Source organism: Notothenia coriiceps, unplaced genomic scaffold, assembly GCF_000735185.1.
Source record: "Notothenia coriiceps isolate Sejong01 unplaced genomic scaffold, NC01 NC01_scaffold00035484, whole genome shotgun sequence".
Taxonomy (NCBI): Eukaryota; Metazoa; Chordata; class Actinopteri; order Perciformes; family Nototheniidae; genus Notothenia; species Notothenia coriiceps.
Window position 1 is genome coordinate 431,185 of NW_011368185.1, and position 24,775 is coordinate 455,959.

The 24,775-nt window shown below is 38.0% G+C and overlaps 1 protein-coding gene across 1 annotated transcript in view; it reads right to left on the bottom strand.

The window, feature by feature from the left end:
* galnt18b (UDP-N-acetyl-alpha-D-galactosamine:polypeptide N-acetylgalactosaminyltransferase 18b) overlaps nt 1-21,398 on the bottom strand; it is a 40,180-nt gene extending 18,782 nt beyond the window's left edge. The window contains exons 1-5 of the mRNA XM_010791504.1: nt 21,219-21,398; nt 18,810-18,976; nt 11,965-12,145; nt 9,932-10,129; nt 9,568-9,682 (exon numbers count right to left, since the gene is read on the bottom strand). Of these exons, the coding sequence (XP_010789806.1) occupies nt 9,568-9,682; nt 9,932-10,129; nt 11,965-12,145; nt 18,810-18,976; nt 21,219-21,301 (744 nt within the window). The 5' untranslated portion in view covers nt 21,302-21,398. The remainder of the gene's footprint in view (nt 1-9,567; nt 9,683-9,931; nt 10,130-11,964; nt 12,146-18,809; nt 18,977-21,218) is intronic.
* Nucleotides 21,399-24,775: the final 3,377 nt, after the last annotated feature.

Consider the following 24,775-nt stretch of genomic DNA (forward strand, 5'->3'; position numbering starts at 1 on the left):
ACGCCACCATGTCTTGATTGCCGGCCGGCGAATCAGCGGACATGAGGGGGTCCTGTCCCAACAAGCTAGCTTGGCGTGCTAGCCGTCGGCGGAGGCTCTTAATGGTGAAGCGGCCACAATGCCCGCACGAGCCAGGGTTATCGATAGCCCCCTGGGCGTGTTCCAGCCCGAGGCAGGACGAGCAGACCTGGTGTGAGTCTGTGCCTGAGATCTTAAACCCGCAGCCGCATAGCCGAGCCACCGAGTCCCTGACTCCTCTGGTGTGAGGGAGAGAAGGGTCCATCTTTGTTCGCCGGGGTGTCGGCGTGGAGTGGACACGCTAGTAACAGGTATGTTACTGAGAAAAAAATCCAACCTTGTCGTTAATCCGAAAGGAAAAAGCGACGGCGTAGATTTTATTCTTTAAAGAATATTAACTGGTGTGTTAATACCTTTTGTTTTTATCTCCGTCTCCTCTGGTGTGAGAGAGAAAAGAGAACGTCCTCGCTACCGTGGTGTCGGTGTGGAGGGAAGAAAAGCTAGCAACAGGTATGTTACTAGCTTGAAGAAAAAAATCAAACCTTACCGTAATTTCGAAAGAAAGAAATGGCGAGGCAGATTACAATATTAACTGGTGTGTTTAATATTGTTCAGTCTTCTTGCAAAGCAAAAAAGTAACCGGCAAGCGCCCGTCGACCGAATGTTAGCTTTGGGTTCAGTCTGTGGACCGTTAAACTAGCCCGGCTACTGATAATTCGAGATGTGCTCTGAAGCGAGAAGAGGTGTTTGAATGACGCTGCGTCGTAGCGCAAGCTACTTATAGGGTGGGTGGATTCCCTGACGTATCAGTATCAGTATTGGCGTAATGAGATTGATGCTTCTGTTTGCATACGCGTTGAGGCGCTTCCCATAGTGAGACATCGAACGGAGTGTTATGAATGAGAACTTCAAGCTTCCTCCAGTGCTAACATCCAGCAGAGCAGTGAACGTCAATAACCCTTTCTTCCTACTTCACTGTCATTAAGAGTTTGTTTAAGTGGATAAACATGTTATAAAACAATACATGCAGATAATTTTTTTTGCCCCTATGTAGTTTATAAATACAGTATGGATAAACAGCCATCCGCCATATGCACTTACAGTTTGTTCCTTATTACATTACGAATACAATATTTATTCCAGAAAGCGTTCTGCTACACTCCCACACCATCTTGCCCTTTCTGTGACCCTGCATACAGTTAACAGCAGCATTTTGACCATTATACATAGGGATATACTTCCATAAATATATATAAAATACCTCATTGTTTTGTTTGCTTATTTCTGTGTAGCTTTGTTGACCTTGTTTTGGCTCTGTATATGTGTAGTCTGTTCTTAGCGCTGTGTTCATACTGTAGGCCTTTCACAATGATTACCTTTGCTGGACGATAATAATAATAATAATGTCCCAGAAATGTAAATATTTTCCCATTTTATGACCATTTGAGTACCGCCTATTAAAGAGCAATGGACAAGGAAAAACCACACAACCTAAATAATAAATAAAAAGGAACCTTCAGGCTCTGTAAACAAAAAAGTATTGAATGTATGCGAAATCATGCAATGCCCAGAGCTTGGAAGAGGAAAGCAGGCACATTATCAAGGAAATGTCTATGAATTGTACCATCAGTTGATGATGTATTGTGATAGGCCTAAGTGTGCACATACATTAAATTAAGTCATTGGAGTCAAATTCCCTAAATGCCTCAACATGAAGCAGATTCTGAGCCGAGCTGAAAAGAGCTTTACATATAGCAAACAAAAGTACTACTCTATATAATAAATTATGACATTGATGAGAAAATGATTCTGCAGGCTTGATTAGCCTATCACAGCGTCCTTCATGCTCATACAGTATGGTCATTATTCACAGCACAGAGATTATCAATCAATCAGCGGAAAAATAAATGTTAAAATCCAACCACTCATTCAGCATAAGCGTCATTAATATTTTTCACACCACACCGCTGTTCTGCGTTGATGCCAGCAAACCCTTTCCCGCACCAGTTGTGAAATACAACAGGAACATCAGTAACGTCTGGTCATGTTTGAATAGTTTATTCAAAACATTCACATACCAGAGCTGTTGCCATCACTTTGTAACAGATAGAGTCTAAAATGTTCCATGCCTTAAAAGGACTGTAAAGACTAAAGCCCTCTGGGCCCCTCAACTAGACCAAAAACTCAAAAGTATACATTGATTGGCAACAGTTTCCATATTTTATCGGCGGAACAACCTATCTCATAATAAATACAAATAATTGCAGTATTTATAGATATTCAATTTTTCATGTAACCCTACAATAAACAGATTTAAAAATGCTTCTCAGTACACATGTTAGTTCTACAGCAAACATCTTGACCATATGACATTGTGTTTTATTGTAGAGTTTTTAAATTATTGCTCGTTTGATTAACTTCTTTTCTATTTGGTTGGAGGCAGAAGTCTCAGATAGACAGATATCTCAAAAACAAGACATATATCAAACTATTTGCATGGTTGATACCTCTGGAAAACCGTTATGTTTTTCTTTTTCTTTGTAACGTAACTTACTGACCCTCCAAATCCTTAAAAAAAGTGCTGATTGTGAAATTGACATGGGGGAAAAAAAGCCCTGCTGCCGGTGTTGAGGGTAAATGTTCTACATGCGTTTATTATTTTTGCTGACCCTCACTTGGCTCTGAATGTTGCCCTTGAACATAAATCGCTAATGAAGAATAAATGCATATAAATTTAATTTCTAGGAGACAGGGCTGCAGTAATCCAAGCAGACAGTCATGTGAAGAGTCATAGCCTTGAATTATTAATGTACCACTTACCATTACATCCCATCTAACTAGAAACAGGAACATTTCTAGAAGGGAAGAGATGGCAGTGGGTTTCTCTGATTGTTTGTGTTATCCAATTACCCAAGGACTGTTTTTTTAAGCATAACTAGACTTATTCTTGTTGTCTTACTATTATTTTTTACATCTGTAAAAAAATCTGAACTCAGTTATATAGTCAAAAGCTATTACAGTTTCACAGTTGGATATGTTTTTCCACTAGTCCAAGTCTAGCCTTAAACTCAACAGAGGAGTGCGTTGTCCCTTTTCTAAAAATTGCTGCGATGGCTGTAGACTGATTTTATCTCCAGAAGCAACACCATAAATAATGTAAGTCTTAATGACAACTACAGAGGAAATCCCACCAGTTGCAACCACTTGAGAGGCGTTTATTAACCACAAATAAAAGCCTGCAGTCTGAACAGAAACGAGCACAGTGTTCCTGTCTTGAAACTGAACCCACTGAGAACAAAATATCTTTATCTAGGGACCTGATTTATTTTTCAATCTAAGCAGCTTCCTTCCTCCTCACAAGTGTTATCATCAGCTCAAAGATGTGTGAATCTGACAAGCACTCACTTCCTGCACACAGAACAACACCTTCTGGGGTGAAACATATCACACATTCATCAAGCAAGTTCTCTGGCTACACATGTATAAGACTTCATATATACAGTAAGACCACACAATCTTTTCCAATTAAATTATATATAAAACATAATGTTTTGTTCATAACAAATAATCCAAGTTTTTAGCTTTTTAAAATGTGATACTCCAACTTAAATATTCAAGTTACCTCTGGAGCTGCGTTTGTATGTGGACCTCTGCAAAATGTATATTTGTGGTGATGAATATGTAAATCATGACATATCCATTTTGATATCACAATAAAACTGTATGCAGGGCAGAACAAACTCATGAATAATAAGTGATCAGAGGTATAAGGGTAAAGAAAGATTGTCCACAGATAAATATGGATTCAGAGATACAGTAAAAAGAGCTCAGGAGAAAGTGTGAAAGCTGAAAATTGAGTTAATACTGCACAAAGCCAATACTGCGCCTAAAAACCTGATCCAGCAGGTTTGCCATCTACTGTCAAATCTGTCAACTCCGATCCATCCTCTCTCCATGGGGATCCATGTTTGAGTGTTAGTATTCAGTCTGTGATACTGAATTTCCCATCCAGAGGGTGTCTTAAAAAAACTTGAAAACTCATCCCCTCTGCTGCAGCCGCACTGTGCTGACCCTGTCCTCCAATATCACTCCCCCCCCTGCCCAGGGCAATAAGACCGTAACGGAAACAACCATCCCTCTTCCCTCCTCTCTCACTCCTTTCTCATGCCATTCTTAACTTTTCTCCACAATGGTGAAATTACTTCCCCAGGCCAGTTACAGCTGAGCTCTCACCATCAGCTCCATCTTGTCAAAAAAATAAGAAAACAATCAAATCAAGAACTATTTTTTATGACAATCTTCGTTTTTTCTGGTTTTTATTTTAGTTTAGTTTTTCTATCAACATTAAATACACTTATAACAGTTTACTATAGTGCCAATTTAATGCATATTTGATTAAATCTATACATCATAATTGGAATTGTCAACATGATAACAACATGCATGCTTCATGTGTGTAATGTGTAGCTTTGTCTATGTAATACGTAACGTAACTCAGTGTAAAGGAAGGATGGTATGGTCTAAACATTGTACTGTAGGTAATTCTAATAATCTAAAAATCAATTCTAAATGAAATGAGCCGGAGTAATAAAACAGTTGTTGTTTGTTGAAAGCCAGTCAACTGTAAACTGTTAATACAAATCTTAGTAATGTTTAGTCTCAAATGTTAAAGTCAATGTTGTCTTTATATTGCATATAGATGTGGTTATTTTGATACCAGAGACATACATTACTCTGTTGGAGAAAATACTTTCTCATTGATTGTCCTGTTGGCCTGAGATTACTCAGCGGGGTTCAATAGATTTTCAGTAGCCCAAGGGTCATGAAACTAAATCATCGCTCTTCTACAACAATGACAGACTCACAGTCGTTAAGGAACAAACCATGTTTGCCTTGATTAAACACACCTCTAAATCTTTATACGTTTACAAAAAGGTCGAACCAGCACGTTTTGTTGCAGCTTAATGTATTGTTTCTGACGGTGTTCATGTACCTGTCAGATCAACAAGAGACAGCTTCATCCAACATCTTCAGTATTTACAGTTAGCAAATGTGGTGACATGAAGATATTTGACAGATACTGTTATAATAAAAGATAATGTAATTAAGAAAAAAAGTTGACTAAAGTTAAGAGCCTGTTATAAAAAGCTACTACAGATAGATTTAGCATATTTAGATATTTCAAAGTCCTACACCATGCTACTACACCTACTGCTGGGATATATTTAAATTGAGCTTATAAATATGTATGTTTTGCATTTATAACCTCCATTGCACTTTTATATCTCATACATACAGTATGTCAAAGCGCTACAGATACAATATATTTGTTAATAGCAATAGATCATCTACATTTATGTTTGGATCAATTGTTTTGTAAATTGGTAGTTGATCACATTGTGCAGGCTGCCAAGGTCCTAATAATGACAATACTTTAATTTAATATGCTCAATATTAGACATTACTTATATTGACTACAAATTCCAGGCTGAATATTTGGGTGAAATATAATGTGTTAATCGCTGTGATGACAGTAATGGTGTTTTATTGCCAGTCCATAAATACCATGCACAAAGCCCGTGTCATAATTGTTTTCATAGCCTTCAATGATCCTCATTTTTCAACACAACCTTCCTGGCACTGGTGAGAGTGATGATGTCGGCTTTGTTGTTTTTTTCGTGATGCATTTATCCGTGCTGGCTTCACTGGCACAACACCCAGTATTCACAGGTGTTTCGGGAAATCATTTGTATTATTATTCAGTTACAAGGTCCTGTCCAATTTCCACCGTACAGTCTGACTTGAATGATCCTTTCACAAAAACAATATCTTAGGTTTGCTGCACGTTCATTATAAAACAAAAATATCTATTACTTAAAGTACAAAAAGAGAGCAGGTACTGTTGCACTGTGTTTTATATTTAGCAAGGACCATGCTTCCCAGGATTATCTTTTAGCAATTTGTAATATGTTCAGGTTTATTTTGGATTTAAGCTCATGGTTGAACTGGATATCAATTTAGGAAAAGGGCAACACTTACAGTTAGTAATAAAAAGGCTTAGGGTTGATAACCTTTTAGTAAAAGACTCTCTTTTACAGCTGATTAATGTAGCCTTAAGCTGCCGCCATTAATGGAACGAAACCTTTGTGCTAGTCAGGGGCGGTTCTAGGGGGGGGCCAGTGCCCCCCTAACACTGACCTCTGACCCCCCTAAAAATGAAAAGTGAAAAAAATGAAAAAATGTATTATTTATTACACGATCTATTGAATGACGGAATAGGCGGAACTAACGTTATTCGTCATTCTAGTCGGACCCATTAGAGCGGTAAACTCAGGACCCATTAGAGCGGTGCACTCACTTTCACTGTCCGGCTGAAGCGCGCGAAAAACAAACACTTTTCATCTCGGATGACTATAAGATAAGGCTGTTGCATCCAAGAAAGACTGATTGAAACCTACGTTTCGAGAGACTACCACGATAATTGAAGGTGAGTTAAACTATTGTATCCGTGTAATTGTAGATGTAAAGTAGAGATGTAACTGTTCATTGCCTTTATTTTTATATAAATATGATATGGTGTTAGTGCAAAAATTGTACTATAACTTAAGCTGAAGCTAACAGTAATAACTATAAGATATATCTGAAATAAATAAGTGTAGTGAAACAAATACCAATAACTGTATTGCATTGTTTTCTTATGCGCAATTACTTCATACTGTCTAGTTCTCTTTTTCGTCCTGCATTTATTGTGCTCCCCTCAGAAAATAACTGGCCCCCCAGCTGCCCCCCCAGTCAAATTGGTCTAGAACCGCCATTGGTGCTAGTTCAGGCAGTCAACTCGAACCCCAATGATACATCTACACGTGATATGCTTTACTCCATAATACAACCAACCAAACACAATCTCCGTAATCTGGCACTTGTTATATAATAATCACTCCTCAACGATCTACGTAAATAATATCTGCGGTGAGTGATGAGGCTGGAACCTCAACGCCAAACTCAAACTACATATGCTGCCGTTAATAAACATTTAAAACATGAATTGTTAACTATTAAACTCAAGTATTGGACAAAAAAAAATAATTTCAATTTCAAATCAGTTTGGTTATGACAGCTTTATGGAAAAAAATAAATCCACTTAACATTTTGCTGGACATTTTTTTGAGTTATCAATTAATGCAGTGTTTTTTTTGATAATGTGTTGTTACACTCATTAGGGAAAAACATTGGAGCAATGTGTTGTTAATGTGTAATCTTCAAATAAAAGACTCTGATTAATTCACACAGGAATTGAAACGCCCTTTTCATAATCAAGCGCAATCATTCATTACCGCATTTGCGCAAAGGAAACACAGACAAATAAAATAAACATTTGTATCAATATGCAGAATCCAATGGTAGTTATTGTACACTATGATAGAGACATACAGCTTTGGGACCAAATATAGAGCAGCGGCTAATTTCACCCTCACTCTGCCCAGGAGGACTTCCCCTTCAAGCTTCAGCCAAAGCCTGTAGCTGTTGGCCTGGTTTGAGTTTGTCTCTTAGGATCCGTCAGCAGCCAGTCTGTGTGCTGGCAGGTGGTCTGCAGGCATGACCAATACACTGCAGACAGACAGACACACAGACAGACAGACCCTGCTGGGGCCGGGCTCTCTGGGACTGCTAATCTGAGGCCAAGCCAGAGTCCTCCAGTCTCGTAGCTCTTGGCTCACTGCGTCACCCTCCGATTCCAAAACATTGTTGAACTCTAAACTGCACTTACCTTCAGGCTAGGGCAAGTTCCTTTAGTCAAACAAAACCAAGCAAGTAAACAACATGGATAGTACCACTAAAGTCAAAACACATCATACATACAGTGTTATGAAGCAACGATTTATCTGTTTATATAAATAGGGCTTATAATATTTGCAAATACAAAAATCATCAATGTGTCCAGGGATATTATAAGGCCCATGAATTCGGATGACAATGATTTACAGTACTAATCTCCCTTGTTTAATGATGATCGCATCTGTGTCATTAGCGAGGTTGTGATTAGTCAACCGCTTAGAGATGTCCCGCCCCTCAGCTGCAATGTGATGTGTGAGCGCTGGCCAATAGAAGCGCAAGTGTTACATAGTGATATCACTTTGTTACGAAATTGAACAAGGAGTCCAATCGAGGCATGGGGGGGGGGTAGTATGTGGTAAAGAAACTCCCTCTGGAGGGAACTTTGGGATTTTAGCGTTTGCAGACCATTTACTTGCACAAGACCCATAAAACATACTACAGAAAAGAGAAAACCCAGAAAAGCACAACATGGCCTCTTTAAAATATTTAGTTTTTCGGAGATGTGACCATTGGAAATAAGTCATCTGGCATGAAAATAGCATTTAAAAAAAATACGACTTAAGAAAAACAAACAATATCTAACTAATCGAATAAGAGGGTGCACCCTACTGCACGTTGTACTGCTGAACTAACCCAGCAACTGCTGATTTTCATCAAGTCCGAGCTGGTGATGTTGTACAAATTAAGTATAGCATGTGAAAGCAGCGCAGCATTAGTACTGACACAGTGTTTCTATCCACGCTGAACAACCTCGAGGTTCTCTTCACACATCACTGCTAACAGTAACAATGACTGTTAACACTGACTACTCCCCCTTGTGCTTCAGTGGGGTCACCAGGGGATGAAGGAGATCACTCAGAATTAATTAGTAGAGATGATTTATTTTAGCTGACACTACAAAAGAGAGAGGACGTCACACTGCGTTCAGGGTACATTGCTGAGATAATCTCCTCTGCTGTGTTCACTTGTTCCTTTCAAAGCCTGTTAACATTGATATAACATCACTGTACCCTGTTATGTGTTATTCTATATTTTTCAGTGTCAACAAACTCCATGAAGAGACAAAAAACACAAAAAACAATGATCCTAGTTACAGATGTAGTGTGGAGAGGGCTTTGTCATAGTATTTTAACCCAAAAAATATAATATAACTACGTTTGATAATAAAACTAATAGTAAAAAGAGAGTTGAGTGCAGTTTAGGAGGACTCTCGACCTCAGTATTAATAATTCCCTGGCCCTGGGTACTTTATTTAAGAGAGCTTTGACTTAATCATACACTGTCCTGATGCAGTAAATACTCACTACACCACCAAATGCATATTAATCCGCGTCTGAAAATAGTTCCAAACTAAGGCACAATTTACTGTAACGTTTGCTTAAAACTACAGTGCTCAGCTGTATTACTATAGTCATGATGGAGCTGTGAAGATTAATTCCATTCAAGTTGGCTGCATATTCTACATTTGTTGATGCTATACTTCTCACTTCTTTATTGATTATCCTACCTTTACACCTTTTCTTAATTTCAGTGACCACCTAGCTCGCAGCAGAGGGACTCATTTTTTAGATGAATATTTTACATTAAAAAAAGACAATGAGGCTTGTGACCTTGCTCCCAACAACCATTAAGTATCATTATCATAGTTAATTCCCCACACATTACCTAGATGAACAATGGCCCATGGCCTCGGGGGATGACATTATTACTCACCCTGATGCCCAGCTCCACATTTTCTCCTCCGTACACCTCCATCCCCTCATCCAGCAAGCCGATCTCCTCAAAGTACAGCCTATCCACCACGAAGCAGCCTATCAGGGCAGGGCTCCTGAGGGGGGTTTAAGAATATGAAAATCAGTTTTGTTTCTCTTATGCAGGTAATATTATCTTGGCACGGTTTCTATAGTAACAGGGGAAAGAAGAGAAATGTGTCGTTGTTCAACATATAATTTGTTCATGAATGCTGCATGAATTACCCATTCAGCAGGCCTGACATTTGGTTAGTTTACATTTAAGTTAAACAATAACATAAAATCTTGTCATTTCATTCAGGCTACGAAGACAGCTGGTCACTCACTGGATTGGTGCGCTCTTGTTGCCTTTGTGCCACCAGGATTTGGGTGGGTTAAGGTAGCGACACCACAGCTCCCAGTCAAAGCCCTGGGCCGAAAGCGGATACTCTTCAATCTCAAACGTGTCGTACTTGATGTTATCAAATGATGGGGAGATTATGCGGGTTCTGTCTTCTTGAATTCTCTGCAGAATGGGTTCAGCCCTTCAAATACGGAAAGAGAAAATATATTTAACTGAGTAAAGGTTTTGACAGGCTTTCAAAGTTACCTTGGAGATCACGCCTCATGAGTGAGGACACTTTTTAGAAACCAATTTCATCATTAATTCAATCCAATTTGTTAGACTGACAAACCATTATTTCCCATCTGATATGTTAATGGTCATTTTTCTAATTGAAATATGAAGTGATAAAAGATGAAATACACACAAGGTCATTTCATCGACATTTTGACAAAGTGATCAAAGTGTTTTATAACTTTAAAACATGGAAAACATGCATGATACAGTGTGTGATGTTTTTCATCTAAAAAACTATACAAATGTAATGAGATATGAAAATGTTAATCAATAGTTCTACATTTAGGGAATTAAGCCAATTGTATTTCTTGTTGAGAGTGATACGAAAAAATTGTTTTCACTCTTATGTTTGTACGATTAACATGAAGCCACAACCAGGAGACTATTAGCAGAAGAGGACAGGTTAAGACAAAAAAAACAGCTATGTCTGTCCAAAGTTTAGAAAATCCAAATATCAGAAGGATGGCACTTCTCTGCATAAAGTTGATAGCTTTAAATATATTGGTGTATGGCTAGACTCTGAACTTTCATTTAAACTACATATAAAGCATGTAATACAAAAAGTCAATTACGGAATCAGTGTTTTACACCGCTCTCGCAATTGTTTTACGCTCAGTGTCCGTAAGATAATTGCTTCTCAACTTATTCTTCCGATTATGGACTATTGTGATGTTGTCTACCAAAATGCACATACATCAGATCTTGCTCCACTCAACATAGCCTACAATAGACTATGCAAATGTGTTCTTGGTTGTCCTTCTCGTATACATCACTGCACAATGTATGACCAACTTAAATGGCCTTCATTAAATGTAAGAAGACACACGCAAAGGCTTCAGCTGATATTTAAATGCATTTATCTTAACTATCCCCCTTATTTAAAAGCAGTATGTTGTACCCTACTCGTCAAATCCTCAAGTTAGACATTCTGTCCAGATTTATTTCTCTGTCCCCTCTGCAAAAAAATGGATTGGCAGAAGAGCGTTCATGTTCCCAACAGACTGGAATACTTTACCTGCTGCTATTAGATCTCTTGCATCATTGGGTATATTTAAACATGCATTGTTATCTCACTTTCAACTGGTCTGCTCTTGTTATTGATGAAACTGATATTGATGAAACTGATCGGCTCGACTGTCTCTCAAATTGTAATGATTGTAATGATTGTATGTATTACTTAAATTGTACTTATCAGACTGTGCGTGATTTGTCTTGTTTGACATGTTTTGCTTTTTGTCTTTTTGTTTATGTATGTCTGTAAGTTGTTGCTATTGTCAGGACCCCCTTGAAAACGAGATGGTGCATCTCAAGGGGTTTATCCCAATAAATAAAATGTCTATATATTATGCAAAGCGAATAAAAATTGCTTCATGCTGCAGCTTCATTTTTGGCAAGAAAACGAATAACCAGTAAGATACAGTTTACAAATTTAAAATTAGATATTCGTACAATGAGGCCTTTCGAAGTTTCTATGACAGATTTGGGAAGTGCAAAGGTATGCGCCGGAGTATGAGTACCCTGGCAGATAAGCGATCTTGTGCAGAGTGTATTCTTTGTATATATACATATATTGAATTAATGCTTGTGTCAGAGATACAAAATACAGTCAGTATAAAAAGAGCCAAGCTACAGTCTTTGTTATTAAATGAAATTATTTGTTGAAAACCCACACAGAGGGATATGACTCAAAAAGCGCGCTCTGGTGTTGACCTCATGCCGCACTCGCTGCGAGTGACTCACCAGCCAACATTGAATTCGACGTGGGCATCAAACAGGGCGACCACTGGGGCAGTAGCGGCCCTCCACCCGCTCACTCTGGAACGGATCAGACCCTCCTGCTTAGTATGACGCACCAACACGATGAATCCCGGATGCTGGCTGTTGGTCTCAGACACAAAATCTTGCAGCTTCTCTTTGAGCTCTTCTGAAAAACACACATGTGAATCGTTAATAAATATCTGAAGAGGTTTTTAGGATCCACCATGGGATAGGTGAGTAAAGTACTTCTGAGCAAACCTCCACCCACAGGACGTCGTCATGTCCTCCCACAGTGGGCGGTATTTCATTGGTAGGAAGCCAAAAGTACTCACTGCTTCACCACTTTGATCACTAGACCAAAGAGGCAGCAGCTTGAGACAGCAATGCAGACCTCCATGGGGCGTACAAGTCGTAACAGGATATTGCAAAATTGAGGACGTAGCCTGAAATGCTTTTCAAAACAAGGATGAAGATGGCGAGAGTCCGTCCGGCTCCTGAGTTTACCTCCATTATTACCTGAGTTATATGTTATTGTGAGTCATATACCCTGCAGAGGGAAATAGTCAGTGCTACTTCTATGAAAAACAAGCCTCTAGTTCTCCCCATAAGTTATGATTTGAAGCAATATTTCAGCACATTTTTCTCTAGAATACAGTAAATTACAGCAATATATTATAGGTTTGCCTTCTGGTTCAACAAGAACATTTATTAAGCCAAGGCTGGTCCCCTTTTCTTGATATGAAACAACACTTTGGAGGCGGCTATGAGTTGTCAACAAATGAATGATGAAAACCACAACTCTATCACAACTTTACAATGTACTATCAGCCAAATAAAGATGGAAAGCGATAACACTTTCATCAGCACTGCGTTTCATCCTCTCTTGTATAGATCACCTCCTGCTTCGTTTTCAGTATTTCACTTTTAACCGCCGTTATCGGTGGACTTTAAAGAGAATAGGGAGCAGATCCAAGTACATAGAAACAGCCGCTGAGAAATCCTGCTGCGTCTGGCTTCTTAGAGGCAGGGTGAGTCGATTTATGATAGAAAAATATAGTTTGGTTTTTCCAGGATAAAAACAAAATTGTGAAAAAGTTATGTTAGAAAGGTTTTATCTAACAAACAGCAGTGGGTGTATTGTTTAAGTTTGTATCTGTATCTTTGATCAACTGCACAAAAGATGATTAAAGCAGCACTTATTTTCCAACACATGAACAGCCCATACAGTCCCATCACAAAGTTGGCCGAGCAACATTTTTCTCCTATGCTGCAACCACCTGGCACCTGTTCCCTATATACAAGCCTCACAGCACATATCAATCAGTGCATCCACCACAGTGAAATTCAATTTAAAATGCAAAGATATATCATATAAATATTTTTACTTCATATATTTTCAACGGCAATCCCGACAGAGGTAGGGAAAGCATGAATTATCCTCACCCAATTGTAGTTGTAATGTCAGGATGCTCAACAGCTCTTGCTAATGTTTATTTCAATATTTTTGTCTTAAAGGTCACCTATTGTGGAAAATCCACTTTTTCATGTCTTTTATACATAAAATGTGTCCCCTCTGTGTAAAGAGATTCTGAACGTTTCAGGAAAAAAGATTTGCTCACTTTTTGTCCTGATCCATTTATATAAAAACCTGTCTGAAAATGAGCTGATCAGATTTTGGCCACTTTATGATGTCCTAACGATTCTATGGCTTGTGTAACCATTAGCCAATCACCAACCAATCAATAATATATTGATGAAAAACAGTATAATAGGAGACCTTTAAACTTGCAGTTACCCACCAGTAAAAGTACTACTTACAGTAAGAGGAGAAACACTGTAAGGTCACATTCATATATGAATGAGTATAGTGTAGATATAGATAAACTCTCTTTTGTATCTTATTTCAATAACATGTTAAGACAGTTTATTTTAATAAAAAGTAAAGGTTAAACTTTTTCAGGTGGTTTTTCTCTTAATAACAATGCAAATGAACATTGAATTATGAAGAGTCAATACACCGAGCACAGAATGAACACTTCTGATTTCTTATGTCAAGGAACATTTGTTTTAATGTCAACTGTTATGTCTTCATTAATCATGTGTATGCTTTATAAATACATGTACCTACAGCAATACAAAATACAATGAAGAACTGCTTATAAAAGCATTGCTCCATATAGCTATAGGTAAACCACAATCCACAGGGTACCTTTTTAAAATTACAGTATATTCTAACTTTAGCCCAAAACACCACAGATACAAGAACACTTAACGTTGTTCAATTACTTGCACTTACTGAAAACTGACCTCATGAGTCAGCCAGGGAAATAATACAAATACTTAATAAAAAAGACATCAAAGTGTCTGAGGTTGCTAGTCCATGAAACTCAGAAAAATGCTGCTATTTATCACCAGGAGCAGAATTATACTCAATATATATATATATTCAGCATGCAACATGAAATAGAAAACATCATGCATTGTGTTAAGATCTGGTAGTTCTGAAAAGCTTCAGATAAAGAGTAGGCTAGTATTATTAATATTAAGAATTTGAAGAATTTGATGCCAGGGGCAGATGTGTAGGATTATTAATGACTTGTGATAAAAATAATTCCATAACATTTTGATTATAAAGTCCAAAAGTCAATAAAAAAATATAAAGAAAATTCATCTTCAAATCATTTCTCAAATCACAACATTTAAGCAAGAATTGTGATTCAAGCAAATGTGTTGGGATTTAGCCTTTAAACATCTTTTTTTCACTGCAGTCAAAGAACATCTTAAAAAATGAACTGTGTCTGCATTAAGCCAGCACTGGTTAACTTCCTTTTCTTCTCTGATAATTGCAATCAACACACTTCCAATGCCCTTGATTAGATATCCATGATGGGGCAGAGTTACTCTGGATCATCAAAGTCAGGGCTAAGAAACACTTACTTGTACTAATTCAAGATTAAGCATCATATAAAGCAAACACCTCTTCACTTTGGACTCTAAATTCTGGCTAATGAATGCTTGTTACTCATGCGAGCAGCTGCTGCTGATGTTCAAACGCATTACTGTATATGTAATAACTTTTAATCCATCAATAATTAAAACATTCTGATGTGTGAATTGAAAATAAAAATGATGGTGTGTTATGCCTCATAACAAATCATAATAAAGCACAGTTCATTACACTAAGAATGGCTGATGGCCAACAGCCATCAATCTTTCAGGTAGCTCTGCTGAAAGCAATGGGCTTTGCGATGGAGTTGGACTGGAACAAGCAAACAGGTTTCTAACATCGCTGTGAGCTCAGGAAGTTAATCCAGTAATATATATAAAGGTTTTTCTCAGAAGATAAAAGCAAAGTGAATGGTGAGCTGCACAATGGTGAATATTCATTTAAACCAACCTCTATCCTATCCTCAGTGTGATATAACAAAAGAAAACATTTTATGAGATTATGTTTAACTACATATGGATAATGTTTTTCTCAATCCAGTATGCTATTAACATTTCTGTATTAAAAACAAGTCTTTAAGTGGATCATGGATAAACAATCCTTTCTGTGCTTCCCTTCATGTGTGCTGAGGTTTAATTCTGTCATACTTAAAGTTACCTGCAAAACCAAGCAAAGGACATCTGATTGATGAATGGGCTTTAGTTTGTTTTGATTTTTAACCTGTTGCTCATTGACCTTTAGTTAATAACTGTCTGTATATCACCATACAAAAAAAACCTACTCCTGATGCAGCATAGAACAATATGTATTATAGTATTGTATAATAATTGAGACATTAATGTGCAATTAAATGTTTCAGCTAGTAAATCGGGGATCATTTGTTATGACTTTACCCTGATCTATATTTCCCCGACCAATGTTTGATCTTATTTAAATCTTTAATAAAACATCATTTATTTGCTGATTTTATTTTACAATGAACATCTGAATTTGTACGATTACTTAATTACTCATATTAATGTAGTGAACCAAAATGTGAAACATTTAACTCTGAGGTGTAGTGGAGTAGTAGTATAAAATAGAAAAAGGAGGAAATACTCAAGTAAAATACAAGAAGCTCAAGGTTGTACTAGTACTTGAGTAAATGTACTCAGACGCTTTCCTCCTCTGATCTGAACTGAACTCGTCCTTGCCTTGAATACTGTATGTTCTCTTCATGCATGTTCGAAATAAACACTTTTATCAGCACACAGGCGTTACTTCTCTCACAGCAGATGGCAAATCGTCATGGATACAGGCCTCACACTTACTGTGTGGTTTGCACTCCAGCGTTTCTCACTTCACAACTGAGCGGCTGTTAAAATCTGTGTTTAATATATCTGAGTAAGACTCACTTTTCCTCAAGAGATTTTACCACTCCAGTATCAAATCCTGGGTGCCGTCACTTACTCTCACATTATGTTCGAGACCGTGGTATTATTTAAGTTTAAAATCATTAGTCCTCCGACAGCCAAGTAAGCCCTTCTCAAAACCCCGCTCTTAAAGATGAGCCTTTTCTCAAGCCACGGCATGGGACATTATCCAATTAGGGAGAAATCAGCTGGGTCAATTTGCCCTTCTCCCCCTTGATGGCTACACGTCCTCCTGCATTCTAATGCCTCTCGGAGGTGAGCTGTGACAGTGGCGGATGACTAATGTAAAGATCAGGATGCCCAGGAGGTTAGCGGTGGAAGATGACATCACAGGTCAACGGGCTAACGACATTTAGCACAGATAAGATTCACAGTCGTGGTGATAACGATAACACCAGGCCTATCAGACGCAGTGTGACAGAGTGCTCAGGCAAACAGGGAGAAATGCCATCAGCAAAATGTCAATGCGTGACTTGGGTCCCTGAAGAAGCTAAAGGCAACTTCTCCCTAGCGCTCGATTATGTGATTAAATATGAATGTTTATGGGATGTGAGCTAATAATCTAATAATGTGCCAGTGGAAGAAAACCACAGGGTTTTCAGCTTTACATTATTTAACAAATAAGTTCAACTTCCTTGTCAATACGAACCTAGGGACAGTCATTATTTGCATTCCAGCGATTGAGTTAAGTTACCATGACATATTGCAATATCTTTATTCTGTCCCATCAGGCTACAGGCAATGCTGCGTGTTTGCATTATTGACTTTGGTAAACGGAGTCTTCTCAAAGCTTGTATTTCCAATGTTGATTGCCCTTAATGGCAGTCTCAGACCTTGTTACAAGAAGCGCAGCCCATTTAAAAGTGTTTTGCCTATAAATGACCTTGAAACCGTATCATTACCTTTTTATAGCCTGCTTTCTGCCGTTGCAATGTAGTAAATTACCACGTCCACTTTTCACAGGTGACTTCAAGCCTATTGCTTCTGCCTCACTGTAAAGTCACCCATCAGTTATCTCATCAGTCATTTCAGTATTAACAACTGAACACAGCTCAGCAGTTATACATTGTCAGCATAAACTGGATATCTTTTCAACCTGTCTGTTTGTACTAATTTCAATGCATGCATATTTAGGAATTAGTGTTGCAAATGCAGACGAGATATGTACAAACACTTCATCACCTTGCTGTTTTGTTATCTGCCTTGGGGCATATTTCCTGGCTTTGCAGCTAATTAGAGAGATTCATCGATTAAATCCAGTAAACACAGCCTCTAATTAAAAACATTAGATGAATGTGGAGGTCAATATCACATATACATTTTCCACACGAGGCAATGAAATGTAAAGTATAGGCGGGGGGACCAGATTCAGTATGGCCTCCCGTACATTAAATTCAGTGTCAACGATCGTGATCAGTAAAACAAACATGTTTAAGAATATGAACGACTTTTGTTCAAGAACATAAAGACAACCTTCTGTCCTCAGAAAGAGAACACAATGCATGCAACAATATTTTTATCATTATATTATTACTTTTTTGTTGACTGGTCACTGTTTCAAACGACGTCCTTGGATGGTTGGATTTCCATCTTTAAATATTTTATTCAAAAATGTCATAACTCTTGTATTTTTGTTTATCGACACTACTTTACAAGTTCAAAATACACTCCCATAGTCATAATTAATGTGCCCCTTTGTGGGCAACGCCAAAATAATGTTTAACAACGTCAATATTTGTTTATTGGTCTATCACTAATCAAAACTTGGGGTTTGTCACATTTTTAACAATCTGGTCCAAAAATTCATCAAAGAGCAGCAAATAAATGCTCATGTTAGACGAAACACAATGAAATAATCCAGGACTGCAGTTGGGAAATACTACACAGTGAATGTGCTTAGCATAAACAGGGTGTGGGCGTCCCAGACTAATCTGATTGGTCATGAGTTACTATTTATTTTTACTCATTGATTGATACTGTTTGTTATGTGTTGGTGCATGGTTGTCTGTAATACTGAAAAGGCAGTTTAGCGACCTAAGAATCTTTGGGTGATCCCTAGGCAGGTTGTTTTTTTTCTTCATATAATCTGTCAAAGCAAAAATAATAGTTATAATGCTTCTCTGTAACGGAGGTATCACTGGGTTAGGTTACTATTGTATGTAGCCAACAAATTAGCCGGACTAGTAAAAGCATTTTACGTAAGAGCATATAAACACACCATTTAATCCCTTAATTCACTTTTCTCTTGAGTTTTTGGTTAAGGAAAGTCCATAAAAAGGACCCACAAGTGTTTGGATGCAGAGTATATCTCTCGCTACAGCCGCGCACAGCACTACATCATGTTTAGAAATCCAGAGCCTGACAGGCCTGCAGTGCCTAGTGATGGTTGCTAAGCTACCACAACTGGCTGTTAGAGGGGAGGCTTTAACGAGAGGTCAATGGCTTTATTATTAAATGATGCCTCTTACTGTTATTGCTGTTGTCGTCCACCAGGATTATCTCTTTGAGAAGGTGGGAGGGCGTCCTGTTGATGGCAGAGTGGATGGACCGCAGGATGACGGAAAAGGCTTCATTCACAAAAATGAACACGATGCTCAATTGAGGGAGGTTTAAAGGGTAAGTGAGGTTCCTACACCTGTGGAGGACAGACACAAAACAAATGGTAAGGCATGGTTTTGTCTGTAGGATAACAGGGTAACATGATAGCAGGTTGATGGCAGATGTTATGCTAACCCAGCCACTTGCGGTGTATAGCAGGAGATTTTTTTAAGACATCATAAGTATAAATGTAAGACTGGCATTAGTTAATGTCCAGCAGATATTTGGATATTTAACAATAAGGCTGCTACTGCAATAGTGGTGTACCTGGAATGCAGTTTGGTTTAGGAGGAATATATAATTGGATGTGTGGTTGGGTTCTAGAATTAATCTAACCTATCTCTTTTGCTACTGCCTCCACTTGCTGTCATTTTAATTGTGAAAAAGGAGTTCAGCTTCTTCTCTCAAGAGGAAACTGATACCCGTTTCCTGGAAATGAAGAAAAAGGAAGCTATACAAATATGACTAATGCTGCAGGCAATTTCCATTTGAGTTTAATTTACAGCCTTTGACATGGAAATCATAATGTTTTCTGTGTGTAATGACACAAATACGTTTTCTTCCTCAATAACACAAATCTGGGGCAGGCTCCCAATAATAATCCTTTGAAATGACCATGTGATTTAATTGTAAAAAGTGAATTGTGGTAAGGATTGTGACATTTTAACAGTTTTTAGTCCTGCCTGTAAAATATATTGTAATCCCCATGCGGTAACCACACCATGCTGCCAAATGCCTGCTGGATTCACAGAATGCCGAGATTACTACTTTTAGGAAATGCATGCTAAAATGTGTATCCCCCAGGACAGTTTTGGATGTTTTTACAGAGCCAGCATGAGTGGGAGTGGTCTCACAGGATTTTAGCAATGTGCAGTTGAGAAATATACCCTGAAGATCGATGAACTGTGTGAGCCTTTACACCAGGATGTCACTTTGTGCGCTCTTGTAACATGTGAACACGAGAGCTGTGCTGAAAACAGAGTCAGATTGCCGATGTGGTGTGAGCAATTCTCTGTAAAGACGTTAGTATATTGACTTTACAGGATTGCTTTTCGTCCAGGGATTAACCAAAGTGCCCAGAGTGCACAAATAATTGCACACGGCTTTGAAAATATTAATTTACAGGCTGCTGAGGAAACAAGCATTTTTTCCTGCCACCTTCAGCTGGCCGCAGGGGTTTGAGTCAGATATCGGTACAATAAAAGTCACTCTTTAATTAATTCTACAACAAAATATAGTTTTCTAAGCAGCAATAATGTGCTTAATGCTGTGGTCCGATTTCAATTAGACACATATGTGTTTGATAGGAAACCACAAAGTGCTTTGAATGTGCTCTAAACTTGCCTTTATGTATGACAGAAGTTGAAAGTTAATGCTCATCAGATAGAGAGAAGAGGGGAATTTATTATTATTATTATTATTATTATTATTATATATAGTTAGCAAAATCTTTTTTTGACTGTTGATTGAATAAAGAAAATGTGTACACAAGAAATTGGCTCTGGGAAATTATACTCAATGTTTTATATCTGAAATTCTGACAAAAAAAGACAAATCAACAAAGATAAAAAAAAAAAGGCTTGAATGACCCCATGACTTTTTAGCTAGCACACCATGCGGTCGGTCTAGCAGTCCAATTGTAGTTGTCCACAGGGGGAAAATCGGTGTTGGATTCAAATTAAAAGTTCACATTCTCCCTCTGGATACATTTTAATCACTAGTGTGATTACTGTATGTTGATCTATCGCCATCATCGGGTCAACATCCTAGCAAATACTTCAAAACTAATGACATCCCCATTAGCCTCAGCTGCAGTTTGTGTTTGTTAGCAAATGTTCATAAGCTCACATGCAACACTAAGGTGGTGAACATGATATAAAACACAATGCCTGCTTGATATCAGCCTTGTCATTATAAGCCTGTCATCATGTTGAGTGCAGCCTTTCACTTGAAGCACAGAATAACAAGACCTCTTGCACGACCATAGATTTGTTTTTATCATTAATATGATGTATTACGTCCTTAATTTCCCAATCATAATTATATCATATTATAATCGATTGCTATCATAATATATTTATACTGTGATAGAGGATTTAATTAATCATATTGCCTACAACTACTTGTATGTTATGTGAAGACACGACCCATCAGCTTAACAAGAAAGCAATGAAAGCATCATAGAAAAATACAAATGACTAAATGACAGGGTCATTTATACTGCGACTCTATGGTAGCATGTATGTAGGTGTTGTGCACCATTCTACCTGCAGTCTTACCCATCAGGCCTGAGATCTGGGATTGGCCTGTCTAAAGAGAGTCGATCACTGAGGTAGCCGTTGTATCCGTAGTACTGGAACATCTTCAATGCCACCCGCTGGTTGTCCGGGCCGAGCTCCTGACCCCAATGAGCGAACAGCGATGAGTCGGAGAACGATGTGTCCGTCTGACTGTCCTCTCCCTTCCCTGGAGTCTCTAGGAGGCACAGGAAGACAAAAAAAGCATGAATATGTGTCCAAGACAATCTTTCTAAAGCACAGGGTTTGCGTAAGGTGATATTAAAGTGATGTAAAAAAATGATATCCCTAATATAATCACCGTGATGAATGTAGCTTTGTTAGCAGGTGAAGGGTGGCCTTTTATTTCCAGAGACTGATAGGCGGTCCATTAACAGAAACACCAGAAGTTCATACTGTCAAAGGACGAGAAGCTCTGGTGTCACCAAAACAAAAGATCCCTACTAGCAGTTGGTGGGATGTTTTGTAGCTGACATTGCTATTCGACCGACGCAGAGAAAATAAAACAAATTTACCTGAAAGTATCGCAATATACACACACAAGCTTTCTTTCATAATTAATAAAGTGATTTTCTTTGGAGAAAGTAAACTAAAACAGTGACTGTTTATGCACTAGAACAGGGCTGACTCATTATATAGCTAAACAGCACTGACAGCACTCAGAGCAGAGAGACATCTAACAAACACACATTTGGTGTGACACACAGTATATTACTTTTTGTGGTGCTTGTTGATAGACTCTGTTCATGTCCAGACTCCATAAAACAACGTTGGCATCTGTTAAAAATTCTGTCCTGCTTCCAAGAGGTCTTAATGCACTTTAGAGGCAAACTTCTGAGTGAGCTGAGCTTAACAGTCGGGGAGATTTACCCACAGGCAAGTGGTTTTCATGCAAAATAAAGTATATAAAGTCGATAGTTTCTTGAATAATATAAAATAATTTACCTCAACTGCACTTGCATGATTACAGTCTAACTCTAGCTTTCAAATGTCACTGATCGTTTTGTCTTTTGCATTGCAAATTAAATGTGCAAAATCTGCCCCAGGTTTGTCATTTCAAACAGTCAATTCATTGAGCTTTAGTACGTATTGGAACATTATGCAGTGTTTCAATCGTGTGCTGCAGTAAGTCTGAATATTGCAGTGCTTTTGTAGAGCTTTAGTGTTATTGAGAAGCACAGTGGTATCTATCATCTGTGAACATATGGGGGTGTGGGTGAAAGGCTGTTTGTGGTAACCAGGGAAATCTCTGGAATATTATTTCATGAGTACTAAGATTGCTGACAAGAGTAAGATTTATTATTTTTGCTTCAGAACTGTATCGAAAAAACAAGCTAACATTTATACAATATACACTACTAGAAAGAGATTTCATAAGAAAAAACTAAACATACCCTAATTGAAAAGGATTGAGTATAACTGAATTACATGCCATGGATGATTATTGTTAATTAAAATGTCTAAAGAGGAACATGTCACCAGGAAATGAATTCTAATCAAAATTGGTGCTGGTATCATCCGTTAATAATTTAATTAAAATCTAATGCACATATCCCCTGGAGCATAAGAAATACAACAATTAAAAAAGGGACATATTTCATTATGTAGCCACATTATTTCAGCTTATAAATATAATTAACAGTTGTTTTATCGTTTTCAGAATGAAATTCAAGCAAGTAAAATATTGATTATAATTATTTCTCCCCCTTTAATTAAATGTGTGTCATATCTGGGTTTTTTCTTCGGTTTTTGTCAAAGCTATTTTAAATTCATATTTCAATATCAAATTTGAGAACATGACAAAGGCTAAAATGTGGAAGCTAATATCCTTTTCAAAGTTTAGAAGGAATTAAATAGTGAGAAATGAACACAAACAAAAGGAGCCTTACATGAATAAAAGAGGTAAAAGAAAAAAGGCTTTGAGTGCTCAGCGACACTCGCGCCAAAGACAAGGTTAATGTGTGCATGTGTGCGTGTTTGTGTGTATGAAGTATGCATGTGTTTTAGGCAGATTGGGGGAGATTAATATTCATGAGCATATTGCTTTTACATGCAATGACAAACAGACAGTCGGGGAAGAACTAAAACAACAATATGGAGGCAGGGATTACATTAGGACAACAAAAAACTGCTTCTGAAAAGAAACACACACCTAATGTCTTTGGAAGTTGAAGGAAACTATTGTGTTGGTTACAGGGTTTCTATCCTGTAAGAAATAAAACATGCAAAGCCTTTCTTACACATGTGGTGAAGAGGACATGTTTATATTGACCCCAACACAGAAGCTCAATTTAAGAACATCTGAGCATTGTTAAAGCCCGACTGAAAACACAACTCTAAATGAATGGTTATGTTGCTCCGTAGCTGCTGCAACAAATGTTTGCTATCTGCTACACTGAGAGGGAAACACTTACCATTCATTGGTCAAAGAGTGATTTATAAAGCGACCAATTATAATAATTATTATAGGCTAATTGTTTATATTCAAAGAATCAAGAGATAATAGGGTGAAGAGTTTTTGGGAGGTTTGTGTGATAATATACAGAAAGAGCTGAAAAGAGGGAGTTGCTTGTGTTCCTGGTGGTGTGCTGAAACAGGGCCGCTATTCTCTGTCCAAAAGTTACACATTTTGCCTACCAGTTAATCCCATTCTGCCAACCATTTAATGCATGGCAAAAAGCTGAACCAGTTAGGGAAGTGGTATCAATCTCTAGCCATTATCATTAACCAATTTAAGGAATATGCAGGGCAGAAGGTACCAATACCTTTGGCCCAGTTCATGGTTGTTCCAGTCTGGTTTTAAATTGTTAGCTCTAAATGGTGAGGTACTGTGTACAATTGCTAATAATGTATTCAATGGAACATTTTTCTAAAGTAAATCTTGTTTTCCTATGATAATCCATCCATATCAATCATTTACACACAGTAAAAGGACCTAGCTGTTTTCAAGAGAAAAATACTAAATCAAAAGTGAACCAACATCCAAGATGACAGAACAGCACACAGCAAACAGGACAAGCCTGAGGGGGAATGACTTCAACTCTGCACATTCAACACAGTGTTGAGTTTCAGCGCTGTAGCAGAGGGGAAGTGCCGCTTGATAGGACAACACTGTGATTAGACTAAGGACATGATAGAAGTTCTCAAAGACTTTCAATCATGGGAAGTACGCCTGGAGGCTCATTTGTTTCACTGGTTGTGATGGTGATTAATTAGACCTTCAGAGACCGTTTCCTCAGTGGTCATCTAGCAGTAGTTAGAGCAGGTGTTGATTGGACAGGGTTACACAGGCGACGTAATCCATTTGGTGTGTCGGTGCAGGTAGAGAAGATGGTTGACAAACATGTTAGTACAACCTTTGTTAAATGGGTTACGATAAATGACAGAATATGTCACATGACTTGCTCTTTATCAAACAGGTGAATTACGGTAACCTTGGTGTTTGGAGAGCGGTTTCCTCTTGAGTGCACAATTCAGTCAACTAACCTTGGTGCTAAGTCAAGTAAAGCACAGCCAAATACCCGAGGCAAAAACGAGTG